Source organism: Equus przewalskii, chromosome 3 (assembly GCF_037783145.1).
Source record: "Equus przewalskii isolate Varuska chromosome 3, EquPr2, whole genome shotgun sequence".
Lineage (NCBI taxonomy): Eukaryota > Metazoa > Chordata > Mammalia > Perissodactyla > Equidae > Equus > Equus przewalskii.
Window position 1 is genome coordinate 12881488 of NC_091833.1, and position 24003 is coordinate 12905490.

Genomic DNA, 24003 nt, shown 5'->3' on the forward strand with positions numbered 1-24003 from the left:
AGTCCAAAGAGAAAGGACACATCTCAGGAAAGCTTCCTGGACAATGTATTATGTTTATATATAAAGCTGTATGAATCTTTTTCCCTGCTTTAAAATAATCATAGATAAATATTTCAGGACATCATATCCTCATTTCCACTAAGAAACATTTCTAATAAATAAATCCATCATACTCCAGCCAAGAATGAACTCGCTAATATGGAGTTTTTCGGTTTTTTTTTCCGTTTCTGGAAAGCTAAAAAAAATAAAACAATCAGCCTGGCTGGACCTTTTCTGCCTGAGACTGATCAGGTCTCTTGCGACTTTTATTGACTCAGGTATTGATATAATGAAGAATCAAAGTGAGGTAACGTTTTATGGAAGGTCCTTTACACACCCCATATAGGAATTTCTACAGCCCTCTAATTTCTTTTATCCCTTCTATTGTGGACCATTAGAGGAGTCAGGATGTCTGTTTTTGATAATCATATCCTCTTCCATTTATCCCAATCTCTGTAAATGGCCCCATCAATCACGTAGTTACTCAAGTCAAAATTCTATCGGTCATCCTTCATCCTGCGCATCCAATGCAATCACCATTACTACCTGTTTTAGATCCAAAATATATCTGGATTCTATCTGTTTCTTTCATTTCTATTAACACCACAATAGTCAAAGCCAAGATAATCTCTTGCTTGGGCTACTGTAACAATCTCCTATGTGGGTTTCCTACTTTCATTCTTTTCTCCTATAATCCCATTTCCAGGGTTCCACAGGAAACAAGAATGATCTTTCAAAAAATATAAGCCAGGTCATGTCATTCCTTTGCTTTAGATTCCTTAAATTGCCTCCTCTTCAACATAAAGTAAGTCTGAGCTCCTTATCCTGGTTGACAAGGACTTGTATAATAGCCTCCCTACCCAACTTTCCACATCATATTGTGCCACTTTCAGCTCATCTATTATGATCTAGGGCTCATTTTCATTTCTTGTATATGTCCGTGGGTTTAGAATAGCAGAACAACTAACACAAACTTTTCCAAGACCTCTGCTGTGGTTTGCTCTTATCATGGCAATTTCAAATGGTAACTCAACTATCACCCTGTCCACTCTGTGTAAAATATTTAGTTTCCCATTTATCTATTTCGTGTTCTATCATATCATCTTTTCTTTTTTTTCTTATTTCTACTTATCTACATTTCTTTTGCACCACCATGTCTTTGAAGAAACAGTCCTTCCTGTCTTATTCACTCCTGTATTCCTAGAACCCAGATTAGTGGAAAATCCTCAGCAGATATTTGTTAAAAAAAATAATGGTATTGGAAGTTTTGTCACATGGTGAATTTCATATGGTAAAAAGTGCCAGCAGTAAAGTCCATTGAGAGATCTCCTACCCCAGCAGCACAACTCATTTTCAGGTGCCTGGACTCTAACCTGACCTTACTACTTATACTCCTAGTCTGCTGATATGCTCCCTCCAAAACTTACTGTAACACAGCCTCTAGCAGGATACCCTTCCTTGGCAGGGTAGATATTATTTCTCTGTACTTTCATAAAACTACTCACCTCTTCCAAGGCATAGACAAATCTAATGTTCTATCATTTATTTACTTCTATAATTTATCCACTTAGACTCCATGTCTTGGAAAAGCAAGACAAGTATTTTCCTATCATAGGAGCTAGCACATATTTGCAGGAAAGAAATTTAGAAAGGTCTTTTTTTTTTTTTTAGTTTATTTGCATCATAGTTGATTGGGCTCTATCTGTGAGCCCAGATAATCCATTCATTTATGCAACAATTAGACTTGACAAATATGGAATAGTTCTCAAACTTTAGAGGATGAATTAAAGAAAAGCTAGGAAAGCATTCAATGAAGTTGTAGTCAAGGGAATGCATATATTAGGAAGAGGGAATGATTCCAAAGGCTTCTAAATTGTTGTGTTCAGTTAGAACATAGTTATTAAAATCTTCCACATATTTATAAGGAATCATAGCATGGCCCTGGATATCTTTGCATGTACAGAGGAGATCTGCAGGAATTAAAATTTACCCTCAGTGAATTCTCATTTTCGTTTTTGTCTGGATCTCTCAGTTCACTGAAGCCTTTGTTTTCCACAGTTTTTCTCCTCAGACAGCATCCTGTGTTATTCTTCCTAACAACTCTTCTTCTGTCATCTGTGGATAAAAATAGAGATATCTATTACCTATTAATAAACATAACTGCAACTGATTATACTTACATTCAAGATGTGAATCCAGTGATGGCAGGTAATTCAAGTTGGGGCAACAGGGGCCCAGACACCAATTCCTCCGGCAAATGCCTATGGGCCTTGAGACCCAGATGACACTTCTGTAAATAAAGGATGGGGAAGCATACACACAAAAATACTTATAGCTAACTTCATAATCCTGGTAATCCATTAGAAGAACAGAGTTCAATTCCTGTCTCTCTCACTTATTAGATGTGTCATTTAATACTGGAAAATTCCTTAAAATGTCCCTGAACCTTATTTTTCTCATCCACAAGACATGCCATAATTTAGGCAAACCTAGAGTGTCCTATGAGCACCCACTTTCTGGATCTTTCTCAATGTTCAAACAGATGTCATTAATTTATAAATGTGTTGCTATTTATAATTTCCCCCTCTTAGTTTTGGGTGTTTTAGAAACTATGATTTCTGTTGCACCCATTCTTCGGTTCCCATCTTTTTTGAAAACTTCCCCATGAAAACTTTTTGAGTCTTCCCATGGAGAGTCACTCACTTCCTCCTCAGTTCTTCCAAGTCACTGTTCATAACTTAGTTTCTGTTTCTTATCATTACAAGCCTCATATCATAATCACAGAGAGTATCGTTTAGTCAAAAGTTATGGAGCTTTAATGTCAGACCAATCTAAGTTTAAATCTAGATTTAAATACTATTTACAAGACCATAGGCAAAGAAGGTCTCAACAATTAGTTTAGATGAGATTCATTAGCTCCATTTTATAAATAAAGGAAATCAGTTTGGAGATGCCACCTCATTTAATCTTCCATATCAACTATATCATCTACTTCCTGAGCTGGGTGATGCTCAATATATGTAGGAAACACAATTCCTTCCTTTTAGATAGTCCATTAGGAAGGAGGATTTTAAATTGCACGACCTTCTTAACACTAGGATTGGGTCAACAATACTTGGACTATAATATCTTTAATTTCAAGAGTATTTCATGTGAAAAAGAAAACAGGATACCATGTGATATATAAATATATGTTGACTAAGAAGAAAATAATAAAAACAACCATTTACTTTAATGGTAGAATTTCTGTCTTCTACAATCATCATAAAGAACTATAACTATAATGACAACAACATATGCAAACACTGTATGGCCAATTGAGTAACTTTGCAAAGAAACTTTGTATAGCAAATAAAATGGTACCGGAATTGAGGAAAATAAAAATATATTGAAAACTACTCCCTACGAAATACATTCTACAAGTTTCTCCACAAAAACACAGTAATATAAAAACATCTAAATCCAGCTTCACGATGTGATGCATTGAATTCTAATCCTAGCTATCATGAGCCATTGTTTTGTTCTCAAATAAAAACCTGCATTTAAACCCCTTTACCTTCAGTCCAGTTTATTTTAAATTCAAGGTAAGATTCAGAAAAACAAAGAGCCACCATTCCAGGTTTTTAGTAGCATATAGGATTGTGAGACAAAAATATTTCAAATATAAATTTATCCCCAGTAACTTAATTAGGTCTACACGTGAAATATATATGTGTGCATGTATATATAATCTTTTCAATGTTGATATTCCTGTTTAAATTGTGCATTTATATAGCTTTTATCGTGATGCCCACTGTTACCTTATCTTTTTGACTGACAATGATGGGATTTCAGTCATGCTCAGCCTTTCCGACAGTGCCAGTGATGGGATTTTTTGAAATCTTATTACTGGTTGCACTGCCCTGATCTCAGATGGAACTTTCAATCAAAAAGGCAATCAGAAGGTTATACATTCGTGAGATTCCCTGCAAAGCCAGTGATCACATAATACAACTTGTTGGAAGGGTCTACTTGCCTCCAGTCCTTATGTGGCTATAAAGAGTAATTGGCTACTTAGCTCTCAGCACCTGCTTTTCTTCTCCCAAATACAGCATGGCCCAGAACTCTGTTGAATCTCAGTGTGGAATCTGGCTGCTCCTAGGAGATTTCTAAGTCTCACGCAGAGACTTGTCTTACTTTAAGCATCTGATTAAGCTCAAGACACATTTCGCTCTTTCTAAGCATTCTTGTTTCACTGGTGATGCTAGTAAATCTAAGTTTTCTTTTATTTTATATAAACAAACACTTACCCACATATTTTCGCAAAACATTTTCACTGTAAAGTTCATATCCTAGAAGTCACAATTCTGGATGGCAAGGTTAACACTTGAATTTAATTTCTGGCATCTTTTAATCATCCTTTTCTAAACTATTCAAAATCTTATAACTGTACCCATAAAAGATTATTGTGAGCAATGGCCTCTTAGTACTCTATGGTATACATATATGGATGTTTAAGAGATATTTTTGTAATTTGATTTGATCAAATAGTGGACAGGGTTGAGGCTGAATTGATCCCATGTGGTGTCCAGTCACCCGGGGATGATCAGTTTCCCAGACAGAAACCTTGAATTATGAGGTAGATGGAGGGAGATGATTTTGTCTCACTTGGCTCCAACTCAACAGTTCTTCTCAGAGAACTCCTGGGCAGAGATAAGACTTTTTTTTTTTTTTTTGAGGAAGTTTAGCCCTGAGCTAACTGCTGTCAATCCTCCTCTTTTTGCTGAGGAAGACTGGCCCTGAGCTAACATCCATGCCCATCTTCCTCTACTTTATATGTGGGATGCCTACCACAGCATGGCGTGCCAAGTGGTGCCTCGTCCACACCTGGGATCTGAACTATGGAACCCCGGGCCGCCGAAGCAGAACGTGCGATCTTTACTGCTGCACCACTGGGCTGGCCCTGAGATAAGTCTTAAGAATGGAAAGAGACTAATGCTTGGGACACAATAAAGACCTATAAAGACATTAAAATGCCTATGGACAGAATAAGCATTTTATTTGAAAAAATAACTACACATGCATATGTAAAGCACATGTCAGCATTGCTGTAACAGAAAACAATGCACAGAGACAAAAAATAGTCACTTTGGCAAAGTTAAAAAGTGTACTATTTAAAGAGTTGAGCTTGGGGTACTCAAATCATAAAAGTTTGGGAACCCCATTGACCTCTTTTGATTTAGGAACTCCTGGCAAGTCTGTTGCTAAAGTAAAAAGTACTTAAGTCAAGTTGTTGGTGTGTGTTCCTCAGATTTTTATTTAAATTCAGGGTACTCTAAAAGTATAGGTCAGTCCTACTATGAACACGGTGTTATTTACTTGATTCTGTATTAAAAATCTTAAATGGGCTCTTAAGCACAAAGTGCTAGCATGGTTGTGGAAAACAAAATCAGCAAGAGATCCCCATTTTCCTTCTCTCTTCCTTGGCAATGTGAATTTTGAGGTAAGATTTGGGCAACTGGTATACCAGACATCATCTCCTGTTCACGAAAATTGCCATGTGAAGATTATCTTATTGATGGCCAAGATCGGATGACGTGGTTTTTACATTCCTGAAAAAAATAGTGCAATTTTGTTAGATGTGTGTATATGTCTGTGATCTATGGCACTTCACTGAGAAGTACACTAGAAATGAGTCTGGTGTGCAAGAGATAAGGAAAGTGATAATCTCACCTTGGTTTTAGAATGTATAAGACACTCGCAATATAACTATTGCCTACTACTACAACTACTATTAATAAGCTATATTCACCAAATATTGGTCTTAGAAACTGTGCCAAGTCCTGGTGTATTTTAATGTCACTTTGAGACATCATTTTTTTTTTTGTTGCTGTTTTGTGAGGAAGACTGGCCCTGAGCTAACGTCTGTGCCCATCTTCCTCTATTTTATGTGGGATGCTGCCACAGCTTGACTTGAAGAGAGGTGCTAGGTCCACACCCAGATTCCAAACCCATTGAACCTGCGCTGCAGAAGCAGAGCGTGTGAAAATAACCATGATGCCCTGGCCTGGCCCCTGGGCCATCGTTTTAACTTCAAGACGAAGTGTTCAACAGTCATAGTGATAAGCATAAAAGACAAGCTATTCTCAGGCAATAGGAACTCCATAAGGACTCTATTTTGTCACCTGATAGCTGTAAATTCTGAGTGTAATATTCAAACATGTTTCTGTCACAGTGGAGACAGCCTCTAGAAGTTGGTGCCTTCAGTTTTCTAGCCAAAGTCATGCTCTTCTCAAGCAGCCTCAAGCCAGTGGCTGAGAGAACAGGGGAGCTAGAGCTTAACTATTTTTTCCCAACAAGAGACTCCTCTAACAGGCAGTCTTACACTCAGAATCCCCTATTTGGCTGGCAAAGGTTTGTCAGGTCTGTATTAAAGTCTAAGGCTCTCCCCAAATCCTGCTTCCTGATCCCTTTGGTTTTACAAGTTTTACATCTGAATCCTTCTCTGAAGGCTCCTCTGCTCAATCCTGCTTCTCTCTTTCATCTTTTACTCCTAACTCTACTTCAGCGTCTGCTTCCTGGAAGACCCAGCTGACACAGCTGGACTAGCCTTCACATACACGATGTTCCTTTAAAATCTCTGTTGGTATCTTGCCATGAGATCATTGCTCTCTGGTTCTTTGTAATAAAAACTCTTGCAAAGAGAAGTGATCTTTGGAATAATTTAGTTGAACATTCGAGAATTCTAGTTAGAGTCGATGACTCTGTTAACAGGTCTTCATCTGATTGGGAACAAAAAAGTGATGACAACAAAGTTATTTATAAAAATATATTTCACAAAGTAGGAAACGATACAGGAGTTTCTCTGAATACAATACATGGAGTAAATAAACAATATTGCATTAAAGCAAAGTAGAAAATTAAAATGATCTGCATGTGGTACTTGAGTTTTATCATACATTTTCTACTCCTAAATGGCAGGTTTGCAGTACAAATTGAATATGTTCACATCTTCTAGTGCTGTTCTCTTTCAGAGGCTAAGATGTTCTGTGCATCACCATGAAGATCAGGGAGAGAAGTGCTAAAAACAGAAGCAGTAAAATTATGTACAAATCAGTTTCTCCTCTAAAACAGTGGGGGCATCTTGAAGCATGTGTATTGGGCAGGACATTATGTAGGTATCTAAAAGTCTAAAGTTTATATATTCACATGAATCAATATACTTTCAGATGTTTGTGCTTGTAGTAAAAACACCAAATACTAGGATTATGAACAAAATAGAAAACAGTCCAAAAGTTTCTCTGGGAAATGCTGTTCCTGCCATCACCAGTCACAATAACACTTTCTACTCTAAAGAGACTATTAGCTCCCCTTTTGATAATATTGCCTGCCATACTCATCTCATCAAAATGTACATGTATTAAACATTCATTGTATATATATTTATATAAAACAATCTAAAGGATTATTAATGGATATAATTTAGTATTTTTCATATAGTCCCTTAATCTATAGATTACCAACCTTAATAAATAAAAGCATCAATGGACATCAATAAAATATTTATTTCGAGGATTAAACAAATAAATTCACGCGCTAGCAATAAAACCATCTGTCTCTTATGTAGTCCACTGTGTGATACAGTTTATCTTTGTGTCCTTGTGGAAGAAGATGAAGTGGAGGGAATGAGTAATCCTGCTTCCAGAAAACAAGTCTGTTTGAATGGGATTTCTCTCCCCCCACAACTGAGTTGGCAATCCCCACTCTGGAATGGATTACGAACATGTGAATATTTTAAGGCTCGACACAATATTTAAAGATGCTATTCAGTCTCTGATGAGTGGGGCCAACAATTATGTACAATGTGTGGTCACTGTACCGTATAATCTAGGAGGCCTCCCAAAACTCCAAAAAGTCAGAATGTACAGCAGACCATGTATTGCTTTATCATTTGTGGCGGGATCCTTATTGGCGAAGGGGAAAAAACCATTTGCAATTATAAAAATCCTTGCAGAAGACACATAGCAGCAGCAAATTTCTTGCAGGTCCATTTTTCTAAGAAAGCACCTTTTAATTTTGATTTTTTCCTCTTTTTAAACCATTTCTCTAAGGATTAGTCAGGATCCCATTCTTTGTCTATGGTGGTCAGGTAAATATCAAATATCCAAAGAGTTCTAGACACTCCACATACTTTAATTCACACTCCACAAGATTTATAACCTCCTAACATATACTTTTTATTATTAATTTTTTGGTTCAACATTAAAATGTAGTTGAGTTATAGATGGATTGGTGCTAAACTTGCCTCTAAAACAAATAGCCACATTGGTTGTATCTAAGGGCAGTGACCCTAGAATATTACAGAATGCTCAGTTTCATTGATTTACTTATCCACTGTCAAGTTTCTTTGTCACTTTCACCAACAGAGTAGAGTTCACCCAGTCTCTTAAAGCGGGGACCCCAGTCACTGAGGTAGTCAAAATTCTGGTCTGAGTCTGAGGTGGTGGACTCCAAGGAGCTGAGGGAGCCAGCCACAGACCCTCGGCCTTCGTAGCCATAAATCTGAATGGAGTCATATGGTGGGGCCGTGGGGTCATTATCTGCCTCATGCAGCCGCACATTTATAAATTCATCGACATCAACACCATTCGGAACTGGAGCAAGCCCTTGCCTTGGCATAAACTGCAAATCTGGTTTAATATCCTTACGGGGTAAAAATCCATTAATTCCATCTGGGTTTTGCAAAGTCGCAATGTCAAAAGCCTCCGTGTCTTCCTCTCCTCCTCCTTCGTCATCGTAGCGAATAATGTTTTCCCGTACGTCTTCATCGTCTTTAATAATTAACGGCTCGTTTTTATGTCGCCGCAGAGTTACAAACAGCACCACGATGACTGTAGGAAAAACATGAAATAACAATTAACCAAACTCGCATATAATTTCACAAGTAACACACCGTGTATGTTAAGAGAGAGGGGCATTATTTAAAAACTTATGAACATAGAGCTTTAATAACATTCATTTGGGAATTAAGTTAAACACTTTTCTGAAGGACTAGCATTGAATTTTGAGTGAATACTATTGTAGGTTTCTTCTGTTTATTAAATGGCGATGAAGCTGAGTTAAAAGAATAAGTTTGCATTTATTCATGGTGAGAGCTGCATTTGATACTGTTATGAGCTCTGAAGAGAATGGCTTAAAATGGAAAATGCACAGATAGCATAACTAACTTGCTGTGTATCTTGGGCAAGTCATTTAATATCCTTTGGTTCCATGCCCCTCTTCTATAAAGAAAAGGGTGCAGAATAAATCATATATAGTATATTTTGTGTTCATCGGTTCTTTGAGACACTCTTCAACCAAGTAATGTTCATTCACAAATGAAGTGATATATCAGGATGAATGTCAAATTTGCTTGGGCAACTTGTTGTCTTGTATGAAGGCTGGAACCCCTCTATCTGGGAAGGTGAGCCTAAAGGTAGGGAAAAGTAGAGGAAAATCAACTAGCCAGATCAGCCACACCATTTGCACTCTTCACTTTATTTTTATATTAAAATTTTAAAAATGAGGAAAACAGTGTAATTTTGATGAAAATATGTCTTTTGCTTTCTTCTTTTTTTTCAATCTCATCAAACTTTGTGATTGGATGGACTCAGCAACCTAATCTATACATTGTTTAGGTAAAAGAGTATTTTGGACATAGGAGAGCCCCTTACAGAAGTAAACTGATGTGTATCAGAAAACCGGAGGCCTTATATAATTGATGCTGTTGTAACCACATGGAGGCCCATCCCCACTTCTACTGCCATTATGCTTAGTCGATCTTTTCACTGGTGATGGGATTGAAAAAGGCACTGCATAGTCCTCTCCAACTGGACATTTACTATCACAACCTTCTTCACCTCCTCTTAGTGACCTCAAAGCTTGGAGAAGTGTCAAGAAGATCTTTTTCCTCAAAAGAATGCTGATATCTGGGTGGGTTAGGGTTTGCTGTCCTTATTTACAGTCATTTATGAATCAGAAAAATGGTGACCATTAGGCTATGAAGGAAATACGTACCTAGCAGCAAAATGATGCATGCTAATATGGCAATTAAGGCGCCCATACTGAGTCCAATTGGAAGTACATAAGCTTCAACATTACAAGACTGGACAACACCATCACTGCTGCAGCCACAGACCCGGATGGTCAGGGTGCTGGTGCTGCTCAGAGGAGGATTCCCACTATCACTGATTATGATGGGTAGAAGATAGACTTCTTGCTTCTGGCGGTTGAATCCATTATGCTTTGCCAAAATGCTGAGAGAATTATCTGGAAAAAATGAAAATTACAATAGTTCGCATCATTTCAAAATGGCTGCCCAAACAACACTTGTCTTTCTAGTTCATAAATCCTCTGCAAACCCCAAGGCAATCGCAAATCCACTAGACCACTCAGGCTCTATCCCCCTCCCCTCTTGCCACTGTCCCAACTGGCATGGACCCAAACATCTATACCCTAACAGATTCAGTGAATGGGGCCCGATGATAAATTAGTAGAGTTTTACAACCATCTTATAAATGCAAAAGATTTCTTTTATAAAACTAACCTTCAAGTGTCCTTTCAGAAGACACAAATTACCCCATGTTCCCATAAGTAAGTTTAATTTTCTCTCATTTATCCTGATAATGCAAAACTGGCTGAACAGAATCTCACCACATTTGAAAGACATGTTTTAGAAGCTCTGTATCAAAAGATAGACTATATGACAATATGGCATACAAAACAATGCACTTTTTTGACTCCCACAGGTACCTAAAAAGAATCCTTTACGCCCTAGAGCATTTATGCTAAGATACAACAAAAGTCCCATTTACTGCCAATTGGAGGAGATATGCCATATATATTGAAATTGTGTAGAGAAGACCTGTAGAGGTTACACAAATAAGAATAAAATGACAAGCCATAAGAGAGATATATTGGTTATCTGAAGCAACACTTAAGGTTATTTAAGCAATATTTAAGGGCATACCTTGGATCACAGTTAAACTGGCCAGTGAGAAGTGATTGGTCCCACGATAGCCCTATGGTTCTCAATATTTCACTCCCCAAATGATTTTTTGTTGCCATTCATCCATATCGCACAAACTATAGTCATATTGTATATATTATTAGTCTGTTTTACTAATTTTGATAATGAAAGACATGTATCTATTCAACACGGGAATACTGATTATCTCACACTGATATTCCAGCCAAAAACAAATCAACATAATTTTGATTAATGTGTGTAGTGTTTTTTGGGCGAAATGATTACTTCAATTGGGATTTTTTCAAATATTGGCAAGTTTTCAGACCCCAGAACACTTGGCTACCACACCGTTGCATGTTAAGGCAGAGATTCCAAACCATTGCAGTCCAAGGCCTGGTCATGAGTATCCTATTGGTTTCCAGAATACTCACACACGTGAAGAGATATTCCACTCAAATGAATTCAGTCAATAGGTCAAATCTTTTATACCACGTGGTGCTATACTAGAAGTTTCAAAAAATGGCAGCCATTCCCTAAAATAGATGTATAGATTGTATTTACTTTTCTTTGTTTAAGATATAAGTGGGCCTATAATGCCTAACTAGTAAGCAAACAGAAAAAGAACACTGATTGAGTTAACGATTTTGTTCTAAATTTCTTCTGCTTGTGCCTGATTATTTAGTAATTTGAAGAGCAAAAAGATGTCTCTAACGGAGTTAAGCGGTGATATACCAAATGACCCAGTAATCTTTATTTCTATGACCTAGAAGGAAATACCACTAAGCTAAAAGCTTGAGAACATTATCTCAAAACAGATGCAGAATACATAGCTGTGTTATATTTTCAGAAAGTGTGTGACAAGTTTGAGTACAGTTAATTAGTGCAAGGAACATTTGTGGATGATTTCATATACCATAGTTCAAAACAGAAGATGAGAATTGTTCTTCAAGATGCAATTAATAAAATTACAATGAGGTTTTTGTCTTTTTGTGGTTGACATTATTTATATGAGAAACTATCTTTGCATATTCTCTCTTTAAAACAATCTATAAGGATAATTTAGGAACTGCAACAGCAATATTACTGGGTGCAGAACAAAGCTATCTCCTTTATTACTTAGAAAAGCATTGGTGAATCTAACTGTAAATTCATACCCATATTTTTTCCTGCTCCTAGCATCTGCATAGGTTGTTCTATATATAGAAAATTATTGACTGAGTAAGGAAGTCTATGAGTCATTTTTGTCAAATTTTACCTGCTACCTCCAGGAAAAGTGAATTCTCTGTTTGCCTACTCATCTTTTTTTCCACCATTTTTTGATGAGTGTTTGCATTTATTAACAATTTTTTTGAGTTATTTTATTAGGCCAATTAAAATTGTCATTATTGTACACATAAAAACACCCATCAGATATCAGCAGTTTCACATAGTTCAAGTTCACATATTTGAAATACACTTTTTTAATCTAGATATTGCAAATATCTTCTATGAAGGTAGGATTTGTTTCTTTAAAACGTATGGTGCCTTTACATTTTATTACAATTTTAATTTTAATATGGTCAATTTTACCAATCTCTTTTATGATTACTGTTTTTAACTTGATTTTAAAGATTATAAATTACACAAACTTTTCATAATGTTACTTTTCACATTTAGGCAAGTGTATGGAATCGATTTGTTTCTGTACTGATTATTGATTTTCCCAAGGTTAATTATAGAGTAATTTATCCCTTACCCACTGAGCATGTTCCAATGCTCTATTTTTCTAATCCTGCATCGATACCATCCTTTTTATGTATACAAATTTTATAATAAATATTTATGTCTATTAGGTTATTTTTCCCTATTGTGTTCTTCTTGAAAAGTACTTTGGCTATTCATGCCCATTTGTTAATCTCTGACAAATACAGAATCAGATTATCAAGTTCTATGAGAATTCCTGTAAGAACTGTAGTAGAAATTACATTAAAATATGAACAACTATGAGAGTACTGACGTCTTTATGATCTTTAGTCTTCTTATCAAGATCATAGTTTCTTTCTTTTCTTTAATACATATCAATAAATTGTTTTTATTTTAGCTACCAGAGATTTTTACCTTTTGTTAGATTTATTATTAGAACAGTATATATTTTGTTGCTTTAGTAAATAGTACCTTTTTAAAATTATATTTTCATCTCATTGTTTCTGGTGTATCAAATGTAATTGTTTTATACATTGATTTTAATTCTAGTAACCTTCTAAAAGCTTCTTTTTTACTTATAACATATGCCTCCTCACAGAGTTCCACTTCTGCATGATAGTGTGAAGAGCTCCACAGAATTACTCCCTGGTGAAACTGGCGAAAATTGTAAAAGGAAAATCATTTAATGTCTCTGCAAATGGTCCTGGAGGCAAGTATCAAATGAAGAAATGTTTATTCAAGAAAATCTACTAGAGCTTGGTAAGAAGGGTGAGACTGCGGTCTGTGAACCAGAACCCACCCCATCCATCCCTCCTCCTAGCTCTCTGCAATGGAAACAGCACTCCAGACTGGTTCAGCCAAGAACACAGGGCTCCCTCTCCTCACAGCTAGCAGTTGGAGGATATCAGCAGTTCTTATCCTGCTTCTAGTTACCTATTGCTAAAACTAAATTTGGGGTCAGTGTGGCCAAGAGCTAGGGTTCCTTTCTTCTTCCCAGTCCCTACTTGTGCAACAAAAGCTATACCTGGGCATGACTCCACTGGTTATATAGGACCTCTCAATTGCCCTTGTGTTGGCCTGTAAGACAGTGGTTCCACGCTGGGAAGGGCAAGCCAAAAAGACCCAGCACTATGTGCTCATCTCCTAAAGTAGAGGCATGGAGTAAGTTTTCCTCTTAAGAAAGTGGAATGATTTCAGTTTTAAGGAACTGAACACCTGACTGATTCATCAGAAGCTTGCTAAGTACATTTACAATTTCTGCTGCAGATTAGAGCTTTCTATTTCTTCCCATGTGACTGACATGGTCTAGCCCCTGCCTAGTTCTGCAGCTTCATGTCCCAACCCTTCTCTCTCCCTGTGTTTAGCCATCCTACATTTTCTGAAGCAAGGATCTTCTCTCCTCCAGGCTTTCCTATTTTCTCTTTCTTCTGCCTGATAATCTCTCTACCCCTACTTAGCCCTAAGTTGAGTTATTAATATTTATGCATACTTTATGCCTATGCTTAAATGTCACTCTGTTGATAATTTCCCTCACTGCTTGTCCCCAATATCCCCAAATAAATTAGTTAGATAATTTTATAAAAACCTTTATATGTTCATCAAAGCACCTATTACAAAGAAATGATGTAGTAATGGGGATATGATAGACACTGGGGACACAGAAATGAACTAGGGACCTTCCTAGTAACAAATAAGCGATTTAAGATGCATAATGAGTACTCAGCAAATACTCGCTGAATAAATGAATGTCTAAGTCATCATTAGTCATATTTTGTGGGGCTCATATTTATTTCCATTCATGTTTTTCTGTCATAGGGGAATAAATGTGGTCCAAAATATGTCAGGGATAAAATTCAATTTTAGGCTATTGGAGAGGATATATAGCCTGAGGTCTCATATGGAATTTAAGAAAAATATTGATGGTTCACAAGTCTTTCTCTGGGCATGCCCCATATCATGTCACACGAGCATTAAACTGAGGATGCTTAGATTCAAATAGAGAAGGCTCCGAGAGGCTTCAGATAGTAAAATATCTGAAATACCATCATGTTAAAGAGGTGCATACTGGAATTCTCTTTTACTGAGCTAAAATGGGATGCTTTAGTCCTACCTTCAGAGAAGGGGCATCTGAATAAGTATCTCTTATGGTTAGTCTAGGGGGAATTTCTTCTTCGATAACGGATATTCAGTCTTTGAATTATTTGGAGCTGGAAATCAAAGGACTTTCATACAACATCAATATCCTTATAAGAAAAATTTCCGTTAGTAAATAAGCCAGTAAGTATTTATTATAGACTGAATGTTTATGTCTTTGCATTCAAATTGAAACATTGAAGCCCTAACCCCCCGTGTGGCTGTATTTGGAGATAGAGTCTCTAAGGACGTAATTAAGGTTAAACGAGGTCATAGGGTGAGGCCCTGATCCTATAGAATCAATGTCCTTATAAGAAGAGACGCCAGAGAGCTCTTTCTTTCTCAACGCATGCATGCACAAAGAAGAGGTCATGTGAGCACACAGCAGTACAGTGGCCACCTACAAGCAGCCAAGAGAAGAGGCTTCAGAATGAAACATACCTTGCCTGCACCTTGATCTTGGATTTTCCAACCTCCAGACAGTGAGAAATAAATTTGTGCTGTTTAAGCGACCAGTCAGTGGTATTTTGTTATAGTAGCCTGGGCAGACTAAAATAGTACTGTAGTCACTAATTAATTCTATATGCATATTCCATGAAAAATATAAAGTCTGTCTAAAAAAATAGACTATGCCTACCTGGATAATTCTTTAACATTACTCACGTAATTTTTTCCAGTCTTAACTAACTTATTTCCTTCCTTCCTACCTTCTTTCCTTTCTACCAGCTTCCTTTCCTTCCTTCCACTTCTTTTGTATTTTCAATAGAACAAAAATGGTCATTATTATTGCTGTTATTTATTAAACATCCCTGTTCTTTCCACATCGTCCTTTTATTTCCAGATAAAATAAAGCAGGCAAATCTAAATTCTCTATTGTTGCAGTGAGGTTCATCTGTTGTTGTTGCCCTGATGCAGAAATTTTGCTTTGGTCCAGGTCCCATTTATTTGAAACCATGGAGCTATGGCTTTTGTTTATCCTTTTAGATGCAAACAAAAGCAACAAGAAGCCAGAGTTAATGAAGGCATTTGCCAGACAAATATTTATGACAAAAGCAATAGATGAAGAGAAGATCAGTAGATATTATGCCTTTTTGAGAAATGTCTCCTGTATTTGACTTGCAAATGTAATTCAAATTTTCTTGGTCAAGTCAAATGGAATGAAAATGGCAAGAAGGTCAAAACAAAGGGAAAATGGCACTCTGTTCAGAAGTATGGACAAGAGATTTAATTAAGTTCTTATCATCGTGTTGTGTTTGTTATTTATTTCTAAAGACCTAGCAAAGCAATAAAGATACCAAATGCATGAGCTTTCAGCATATTAGAAACATGTAAATACAGTTTCCCATATCTAGTAATATGAAGCAAAGATCATAACAGCTACATTTCATTTATATATTTTTACTCTAAATGCTAAGTCTTATTGGAAACAATCAGGTTGTAAGGAATTAATAAAAGCTTAGACTCTGTGAAGCCAGTCTCCTCTAGTACCATTATAAATTCCTACATAATTCATTGAAAGTGCACCAACATACTAAATCTTCATAAGCAACTGGACATTCTGAGCACCTAATTAGATCATTTGTCACTCTTTCCCCCTTTTTCCTCATTAGATTGTCCACCATGCCACCTGATGTCAATAATCTCAATGTTTATCTGAGTGTTGACTCATTATGAAATCTCCTAATATTTAATAATAAAGTATAACTAGCCATAAAATATTGACGAAGGTTTATTTTGCCTTTAGAAAAAAATCATTATAAATTCTTTTCAACTTCCTAGACTAACACAAAACTTAATGTTTAATCAACAACTTACAAGTACGTATAGAATGAATTAGGACGTTTTGAACAGAAAAGCTTACTCCACCATGACCATGCAGCACTACAGTTTTATACATATCTGCATGGTTGTCATTTTGCAGAGGAAATGTACAGAGGATAGGCTATGCTTTTCACTTTACAAAACTTAGGGCTCATCAAGTAATCTATGAAACAAGCATCTTGTAAAATTCTTTAAGGAGTGACATATACTGATCGTAATTGATAATATGAAAGAGAATTTTTTTTAGATCACATGAAGATGGTGTTCAGTGTAGTGGTCTGCATGGTGACCTACAAAAAGACATGCCCATGTCCTTTTCCTTTGAACCTGTGAATGTTACCTTACTAGGTAAAGGATCTTTGCAGATGTAATTAAATTAAGAATCTCGAGATGAGGAGTTCATCTGGGATTACCTGGTGGGCTCCAAGTCCAATAGCATGTGTTCTTAGAAGAGTGAGGCAGAGGGAGATTTGACGGAGAGTAAAAGAAGAGGTAAGGTGACCACAGAGGCAGACACTGGTATGAGGTGGCCACAAGCCATGAAAGGCCTACAGCCAACAGAAGCTGGAAGTGACAAAGAATGAATTCTCCTCTAGAGCCTCTAAGGGATTGTGGCCCTGCCAACACCTTGATTGCAGACTTCTGGCTTCCAGCATCGTGAGAGAATACACGGGCCTCCCGGTTTGTGGAATTTTGTTATGGCAGCCCGAGGAAACTAATACAATCAGTAAATCTGGTTAAATATGATTTGCAGAGGCAGGGAAGGGCACACTTATTTCCATTTTACCTATGAGGAACAGGGTTTTTGAAAGATAAAGTTGACTTGCTCAAGGTTTCTCAGCTGGCAGCTAAGAATTACGACCAAGTCCAATGTGCATTCTACACTCTCTCTGTCATCTTAACCAAAGTCACCTCAGAAAAAAGGGAAAATGGACTCTCAGAAGGTTGTATCAAAGCTCAAGGATAAGACACAAACCAGAAAGTGTGGGGAGGGAGGTTTTTCCATGCAATGACATCTTTATCAGAGATGAGGAAAAACTAAGCGGTTGAGGCCACTGGTAGATGAAAATATATTATTTTAGAGAGACCAAAAGATATTCAGTACAATACACTATAGATCTAAATCTCATATCTTGAGAGTCAGCTAACACAGCATGGCATGGCATAGCATAGCATAGCATAACTGTTAATTAATTATCAAGAAGTGATCCTTTTTGGTGCCAGAGAGGAATACAAGTATCACAGAGTCCAAGTTCCATGCTAGATACAATGACACTGCCCGAGGTCTTCCGAGTTTGATTATTTTTCCCCTGTACTTAATTTACACCGCTTGCTCTTACTCAAAAGGCTCCACATACCTTATACAGATCCCTTAATGCTCAGAGGAAAGGGAGATTTATCTTACTCCAGGCACACAGGGGAAGGAGGGATGAAGACTAATATTACTTTCATTTTATCCGAGAAATACCTGCATTAACTAACCCATGAAAGTAAAAACTATACCAAGAGCCAATTTCTGTTTTGTTTGAATGGAAATTTTAAAGCTTTTATGAATATCAGCAGATCTGGAAAAGAATATTTCTATCTTTTGGATTTATGCAGAAGTAAAAAAAATGCATCCCTTTTTTTTTCAAGTGTGCAAACTACTTAGGGAAAAAACAAAATAAGTATGCATCAAGGCCATTAGTGGAATTTCATGTGAAATGTTCAGAAAACAACCTAATAATGGTTAAAAATCCAGGCATTGGAAATCTAGTATTCTCAGGAGAGCGATTTTTCCACCACATCTCTATCGATTGAATAGATCTCTCTAAATATTTAAGAAACTGGGAATCAGAGATTAATTCATTTTCACTGGAGCTGATAAATTTGTGCTCATTAATACACTCAATACAGGGGGTAGTTGGACCAGAGAGTAAGCCAGTTTTAAAATAGCAGTTTATGTTAAGTATACATTGTGTATGAGATATTGAAATCATGCAATACAGTGAATGGAGAGCTAAGGAGAGGAAAGAAAGTACAAAAAGTAGTTTATTATCTAAATAACCTGCTTTGATTTGAAGGAGGTCAAGTATCCCTGGAAATCATCACTTTGCTAGGTACCATCATCTCCCTGAAGATTTTGACTTTGCATATAAGAAAAAAAGACATAAAGTGAAAGCCATCAAACATGGTACAAGTCCATTTTCTCTTTCCATCACTCACGCTTCATTTTAACTTTTTTCAAATCCACACTGACACTTTCAGTTAATTCTGCCCTCAGTCATTGAGTCTATTGTCTGCAAGACATCACTGTCAAAGGAAAGTTTTCCTTGGCACAGATCCACACAGAATGCTGCAATACACTTGAGTATGATGGTTTTCTGTCTCACCAACTGAAGGATCCTTGGATGCGGAGATTCTGTCTTATTTAGTGAATGCATCTTATTGTCTGTCACATGTGTCACTATTTAGACGTCTCCATGGCAAGATTTCAATTAATCCTTGTTGAATGAACAAATGGATAGCTAGGTAAGTGAAGATATGATTACTGCTCTCAAAGAACGTCTGATCCAGAAGGAGACAGAAAATAGCATAGAATTAGCCAAAATGTCAGTCAGATGATGGTCCATTCTCTAATTGTAGTCCCTGTCTTTCTGTCTCTGCTCCCATTCCCTCTGGTCCTCTATGTCATCTGTACCTGGCTTTCATTCTCTATCATCACAGATACAGATGAGAGAAGGCCTTAAGGAAGGAGTGGCATGTGGGCTGGGTTTAGAGGAAAGGCCTGGTTTATTAGAGGAGGGAAAATATGGAGAATGACATTCCCTTTTCTCCCTACACCTCCCATGATTCTGTTCTATACCATTCTGTCCTCAGTATTTTTCTTTAACCTCTTTATCTGTTTGAATCTGATTCACGTATCTGACTTCAAGTACCAGACAATACTTCTTTTTATATTGTAGCCCTCTGCCTCCTCCACTTACCTACTGGGCATATCCCCCTGGATGTTCAGTACTACAAATTCAATCTTTCAATAATGAAACTAATAATACTTAAGGCTTATTTTTCCCCATTCCCAAAAATCTCTTCCTTGGTTACACCTCTTGCATCATCTTTGTGGCTCTACGATTTTATACATCTCTCTCCTTGCACCCAATAACCTCACATCTTCCCTTTCTGTGTAGGGAAGTTCAATCATCCTTCAGTAGTTAGCTGAAAGTTCACTCTTCTTTTTGGAAGGAGGCAACAGGAACAAACAGCCTAAGGATTTTAGAGCATCTCACTCACAGATGTAATGGAGATTTGTTTATAGAGCAAATGTAAAGTAAATATAATGGTTTAATTGGTTTGTTGAATAAATATGTAATAGATATTAGTGCATATGAGTGAGACAATGTGTAACAAGAGACACAAGTGTGAAGCAGTACCTTGAGAAGTCCAAAATATATCTAACTCTACACAAATAGAATGCAATGAGAGAAGCATAGATCACTAATCTTATGTTTACCCCATTAATTTTAAAAATAAGCTGCCTAATATATACAAGGCTCCAATATATCTGGTCCATCTTGACATTCTAAATTTCAAGTCCATTTAATCATCATTTGTATCTGAGCAAATATGCACACAAACAAAAGCCAACTGTAAAATTCAGGCAGTAATTCAGACACAAATATCTGAGCGTGTTAAAAATGCATATTCTTGGATTCTACCCTAAATCAATTAAATAAAAATTGATGGGGCTAGGCCCTGAACACCTGCATTTTAAATAAATTTTGTCTGCATAAAAATTTTTTGGGATGCCTGAGAACCATTCTACTCTATTCCATTTCTTCCCTTAGGTGTTAGCAGTGGTTAATGGCTTGGCCTAAGCCCTCAGAGGCTCCACTGGGGAAGCTATTATGCTCTGGGTTCTGTAATCCAGCGGGGGTAGCAGCTGATAGCAATTTTCCTGCATAATTCCTTCTTTTCTGGTTTAGTGGTAAAATAGCTGCTAAAAAAGGAGGGAAATGATGCAAAAAAATGTGGCATCCTACAGCGAGCTGAAAGTCCAGTGTTTGTCCTTGAATAATTTTAAAATTTAATATGTTATATTAAAACAGCTTGACTAAACATATATCTTTGGACAGAAGTCTTAATATACAATGAAGGCAAGAGGACGGAAGGCAGTTATGTAGATAAAATTATCGTTCAAGCAGTGGTCACATTATCATTCCTCCCAGGTTGCTGAGAATGGCACGTGCTTTTGAATCTTAAAATCCACATTCTTTATAGTATTGGCAATAGTACTGTTTTGATCATACAGAAATGACTTTACATTAAAGGTCAAACCGACTTGCTTTTCCTCAAATTCATCCACATATTAACACGTTAAAATACAGACGGAGAGAGCAGAAAGAAAATGATAGAAGAAAAAGATACCTGTGTAGGTCACCCTCATGATTGAAATAGAAATCACATCAAACTCATTCGAACTCTTTTTACTGAAAATGTAATCTGATAAAATTCCCTATTGTTATACACTATAGAGAAATCTGAATACATTTTGAAGTCATGCATGATTTCATTTTAATACTTTCTTTGAAAATAAAAGGGATTTTTTTTTATGAGTCTTTTAAAATATTCTCAAGATGATACTTGATTTTCCAAGCTTGCCATCCCCCGTTAACAGTGGATGTGTGGTACTTCCTGGCACTGGGCGGTAATATAAAGATCTGTAACATCAAATTCTTCATATTTTGTAATTATAAGAGGTATGCTTAACAAATAGACGTTTAGGGGAATTTGTTCTCTCTTCAACATTGTAATTCTTGAATAGCTTATGTCAGGTGTAATTTCTTCAGGACGTATATTTCACAATGGTTCTGAATATCATATTGGATAATGTTCAAGCTCTGGAATCATTCCTAATTGGGTTTGAATCCAAATTTCATTACTTACCTGGTTGCATTTTTAAATAATTCTCCCAAAGTCATAACAGGTACTCTTATTGTGCCCAAATTACTAATTAAGGAACAAAGAGTAAGAAGATCTTTGGGGAGTAAATGTGTTTTTCCACCAAAGTGTATTTGCAGGGTCTGTCATGTGCAAAGTGTTTAAGAAAACTTAAAGTAATATTGATTATTATTAATGTATGTAAGGTTATCCATTACCTTAGCTTTGAAATACAGCAAAGGGCTATAATCGTTTAAGAATATTTGGATTTCATACTTTCATACTTTCTGATGACTTTCTATTTGAAAGTCTCAAAGTTGAAATATAAAGAAAATTATAATGTAAAATATAGGGAAAAGAACTAAGAAAATATATGTTAAGAAATAGAGTGAGACTCTTTGAGATGTACACTGAGGAAGAGTTTCCAGAATGGAATATGAAGCTCCTGTAGTATCCAGATGAAATATAAAGTGATTTCCAAGGAAATATTCCACCAAAATATGTGAATCTATCAGTCAATGCTTTTTTTTTTCCCCAAGGAAGATTAGCCCTGAGCTAACTACTGCCAATCCTCCTCTTTTTGCTGAGGAAGCCTGGCCCTGAGCTAACGTCCATGCCCATCTTCCTCTACTTTATATGTGGGACGCCTACCACAGCATGGCATGCCAAGCGGTGCCATGTCCACACCCGGGATCCGAACTGGTGAACCCCGGGCCACCAAAGCGGAACGTGCGCACTTAACTGCTGCGCCATCAGGCCGGCCCAGTCAAAGCTTTTAGTAATCGAGATCTTGATTTAAAACTTTATCTTAATCAAAGGCATGCCCATGTGAGCTCACTTTTTTCTATATCATCTAAGAAAAAGCCAAGAACTTCTAGGAAAATGCTACCCTTCTGAACCAGGTTCAGAAACTCTCCATAGATGACAATTCCTAGAGAGAAGACTGTCTCATGAATGTTTCTATCTTCTCATCTCCAGTGTCTAGTATTAGATTGTGCATATAGTCGATGATGTTAAATTGCTTAGTTTTTATCTTTTCTCTTAAAACCTAAGCCTTTTTAGCTCAAGGTCATTGGTATCATTTGATAGATTTCTCTCTCTTTATTTTTGTCTTAAGTCTTCTTCTTTCCTTACAGAACTTTCATGTGTGTCTGTCCTGAATGGGAACAGAAATATTTCAAAAATTAATGGGAAATTTTGAGAGTTCTCTAGGAAACTTTCTCCATGTCATTTTAGGAAGTATTTCATTCATTGGCAGAGAACTCACTTCTTTCAAAATGGTCTGGTTTATGTCAATTCTTCTTTCTCCAACTGTGAATCAAGATTGTTGCAAGAAGAATAAACAACTTTCCCCCGTTCCAAATGGAATAATACTTATTTTATATATTTATTTGATGCATGCTTCTAGCCTTGAACTGCTATTTTTTTGTTATTGTACTAAACATTTTATTGAACAGTTATGACCATTATAACTCATTCATACAATAAATCTATTCTTTTTTATAAAGGAATATTTAAAACCCACCAGATTTGTCCTTGGAAGAAACTTGGGGCACATTCTACAACTTTGTCAGTGAGTTTTAGTCACAAGAGACATCTAATTTCATAATTAAAAAGTACCAGTCAGTGTAATTCAAAAACTGCCAACTTGAGCAAAGCCCAAGCAGATGAGTCTCACTGAGTCAAAGAGACAGAGACAGGGGTTTGGTAATGGTGAGATGGCTGGAATTTGCAGCAGTGAGTACCAGAGAGGAAGACGTTATGCAGAAAAAGAGCTTGAGTAATTTGATTAAGGTTCTTCTTGATTTTTTGGTTGAATAACAAGCTACTTATGCATAGAGTGAGACCCTAAGAGACCTGGAAAACCAACTATTGGAGGTGCAACATCTACTGTGCAACTGTAAGCCAAACAACTACTGTATAACTATCTCAGATTTGGAAATACTTGATTACTGACTGACCATTCAGAATGGAGCAACCTTACTATGAACACATAAGTCACTCAGTAGAAAAGCTAGAAAGAACACACCATCCGAGTAGGGATGTACTAATCCTATGATAATGACTGCTCTGGATATTCCCAAAATTTATTTTAAAAACTAAGCCTCAAATAGATCAAGCTGATCTGAAATTCAATAAATGGCTGCCAAACAAGGCCCAACATATAATAAGAAATATTAGAATCTGGGTATCTAACAATGAATAGCCATGGTGTCCAGTACTCAAGCAAAATTACAAGACATGCAAAGAAACAGAAATATGCGACTGATAATCAAGAGAAGAAATTCAATCAATAGAAACCAACACAAAATGACAGAGTTGATAATAAACCACTCAAAAGTTATAAAAGAGCTATTCTAACTATAATCAAGTTGGTAAAGGAAAAAGAAACACAAAAATAAGAGAAATGGAAGAATACATCT

At 36.6% G+C, this 24003-nt stretch overlaps 1 protein-coding gene across 4 annotated transcripts in view; it reads right to left on the bottom strand.

Annotated features, from left to right (window-relative positions):
- CDH8 (cadherin 8) overlaps window positions 1–24003 on the bottom strand; it is a 337912-nt gene that overhangs the window by 1851 nt on the left and 312058 nt on the right. For 3 of the 4 annotated variants that reach the window (XM_008515416.2, XM_070612038.1, XM_070612040.1), the window contains 2 exons: window positions 10075–10326; window positions 6727–8909 (listed from right to left, as the gene is read on the bottom strand). In XM_008515416.2, the coding sequence (XP_008513638.2) occupies window positions 8416–8909; window positions 10075–10326 (746 nt within the window). In that variant the 3' untranslated portion in view covers window positions 6727–8415. Of the gene's footprint in view, window positions 1–2029; window positions 2155–6726; window positions 8910–10074; window positions 10327–24003 lie in introns of those variants that run through there. The other variant, XM_070612041.1, reaches the window with a different exon arrangement.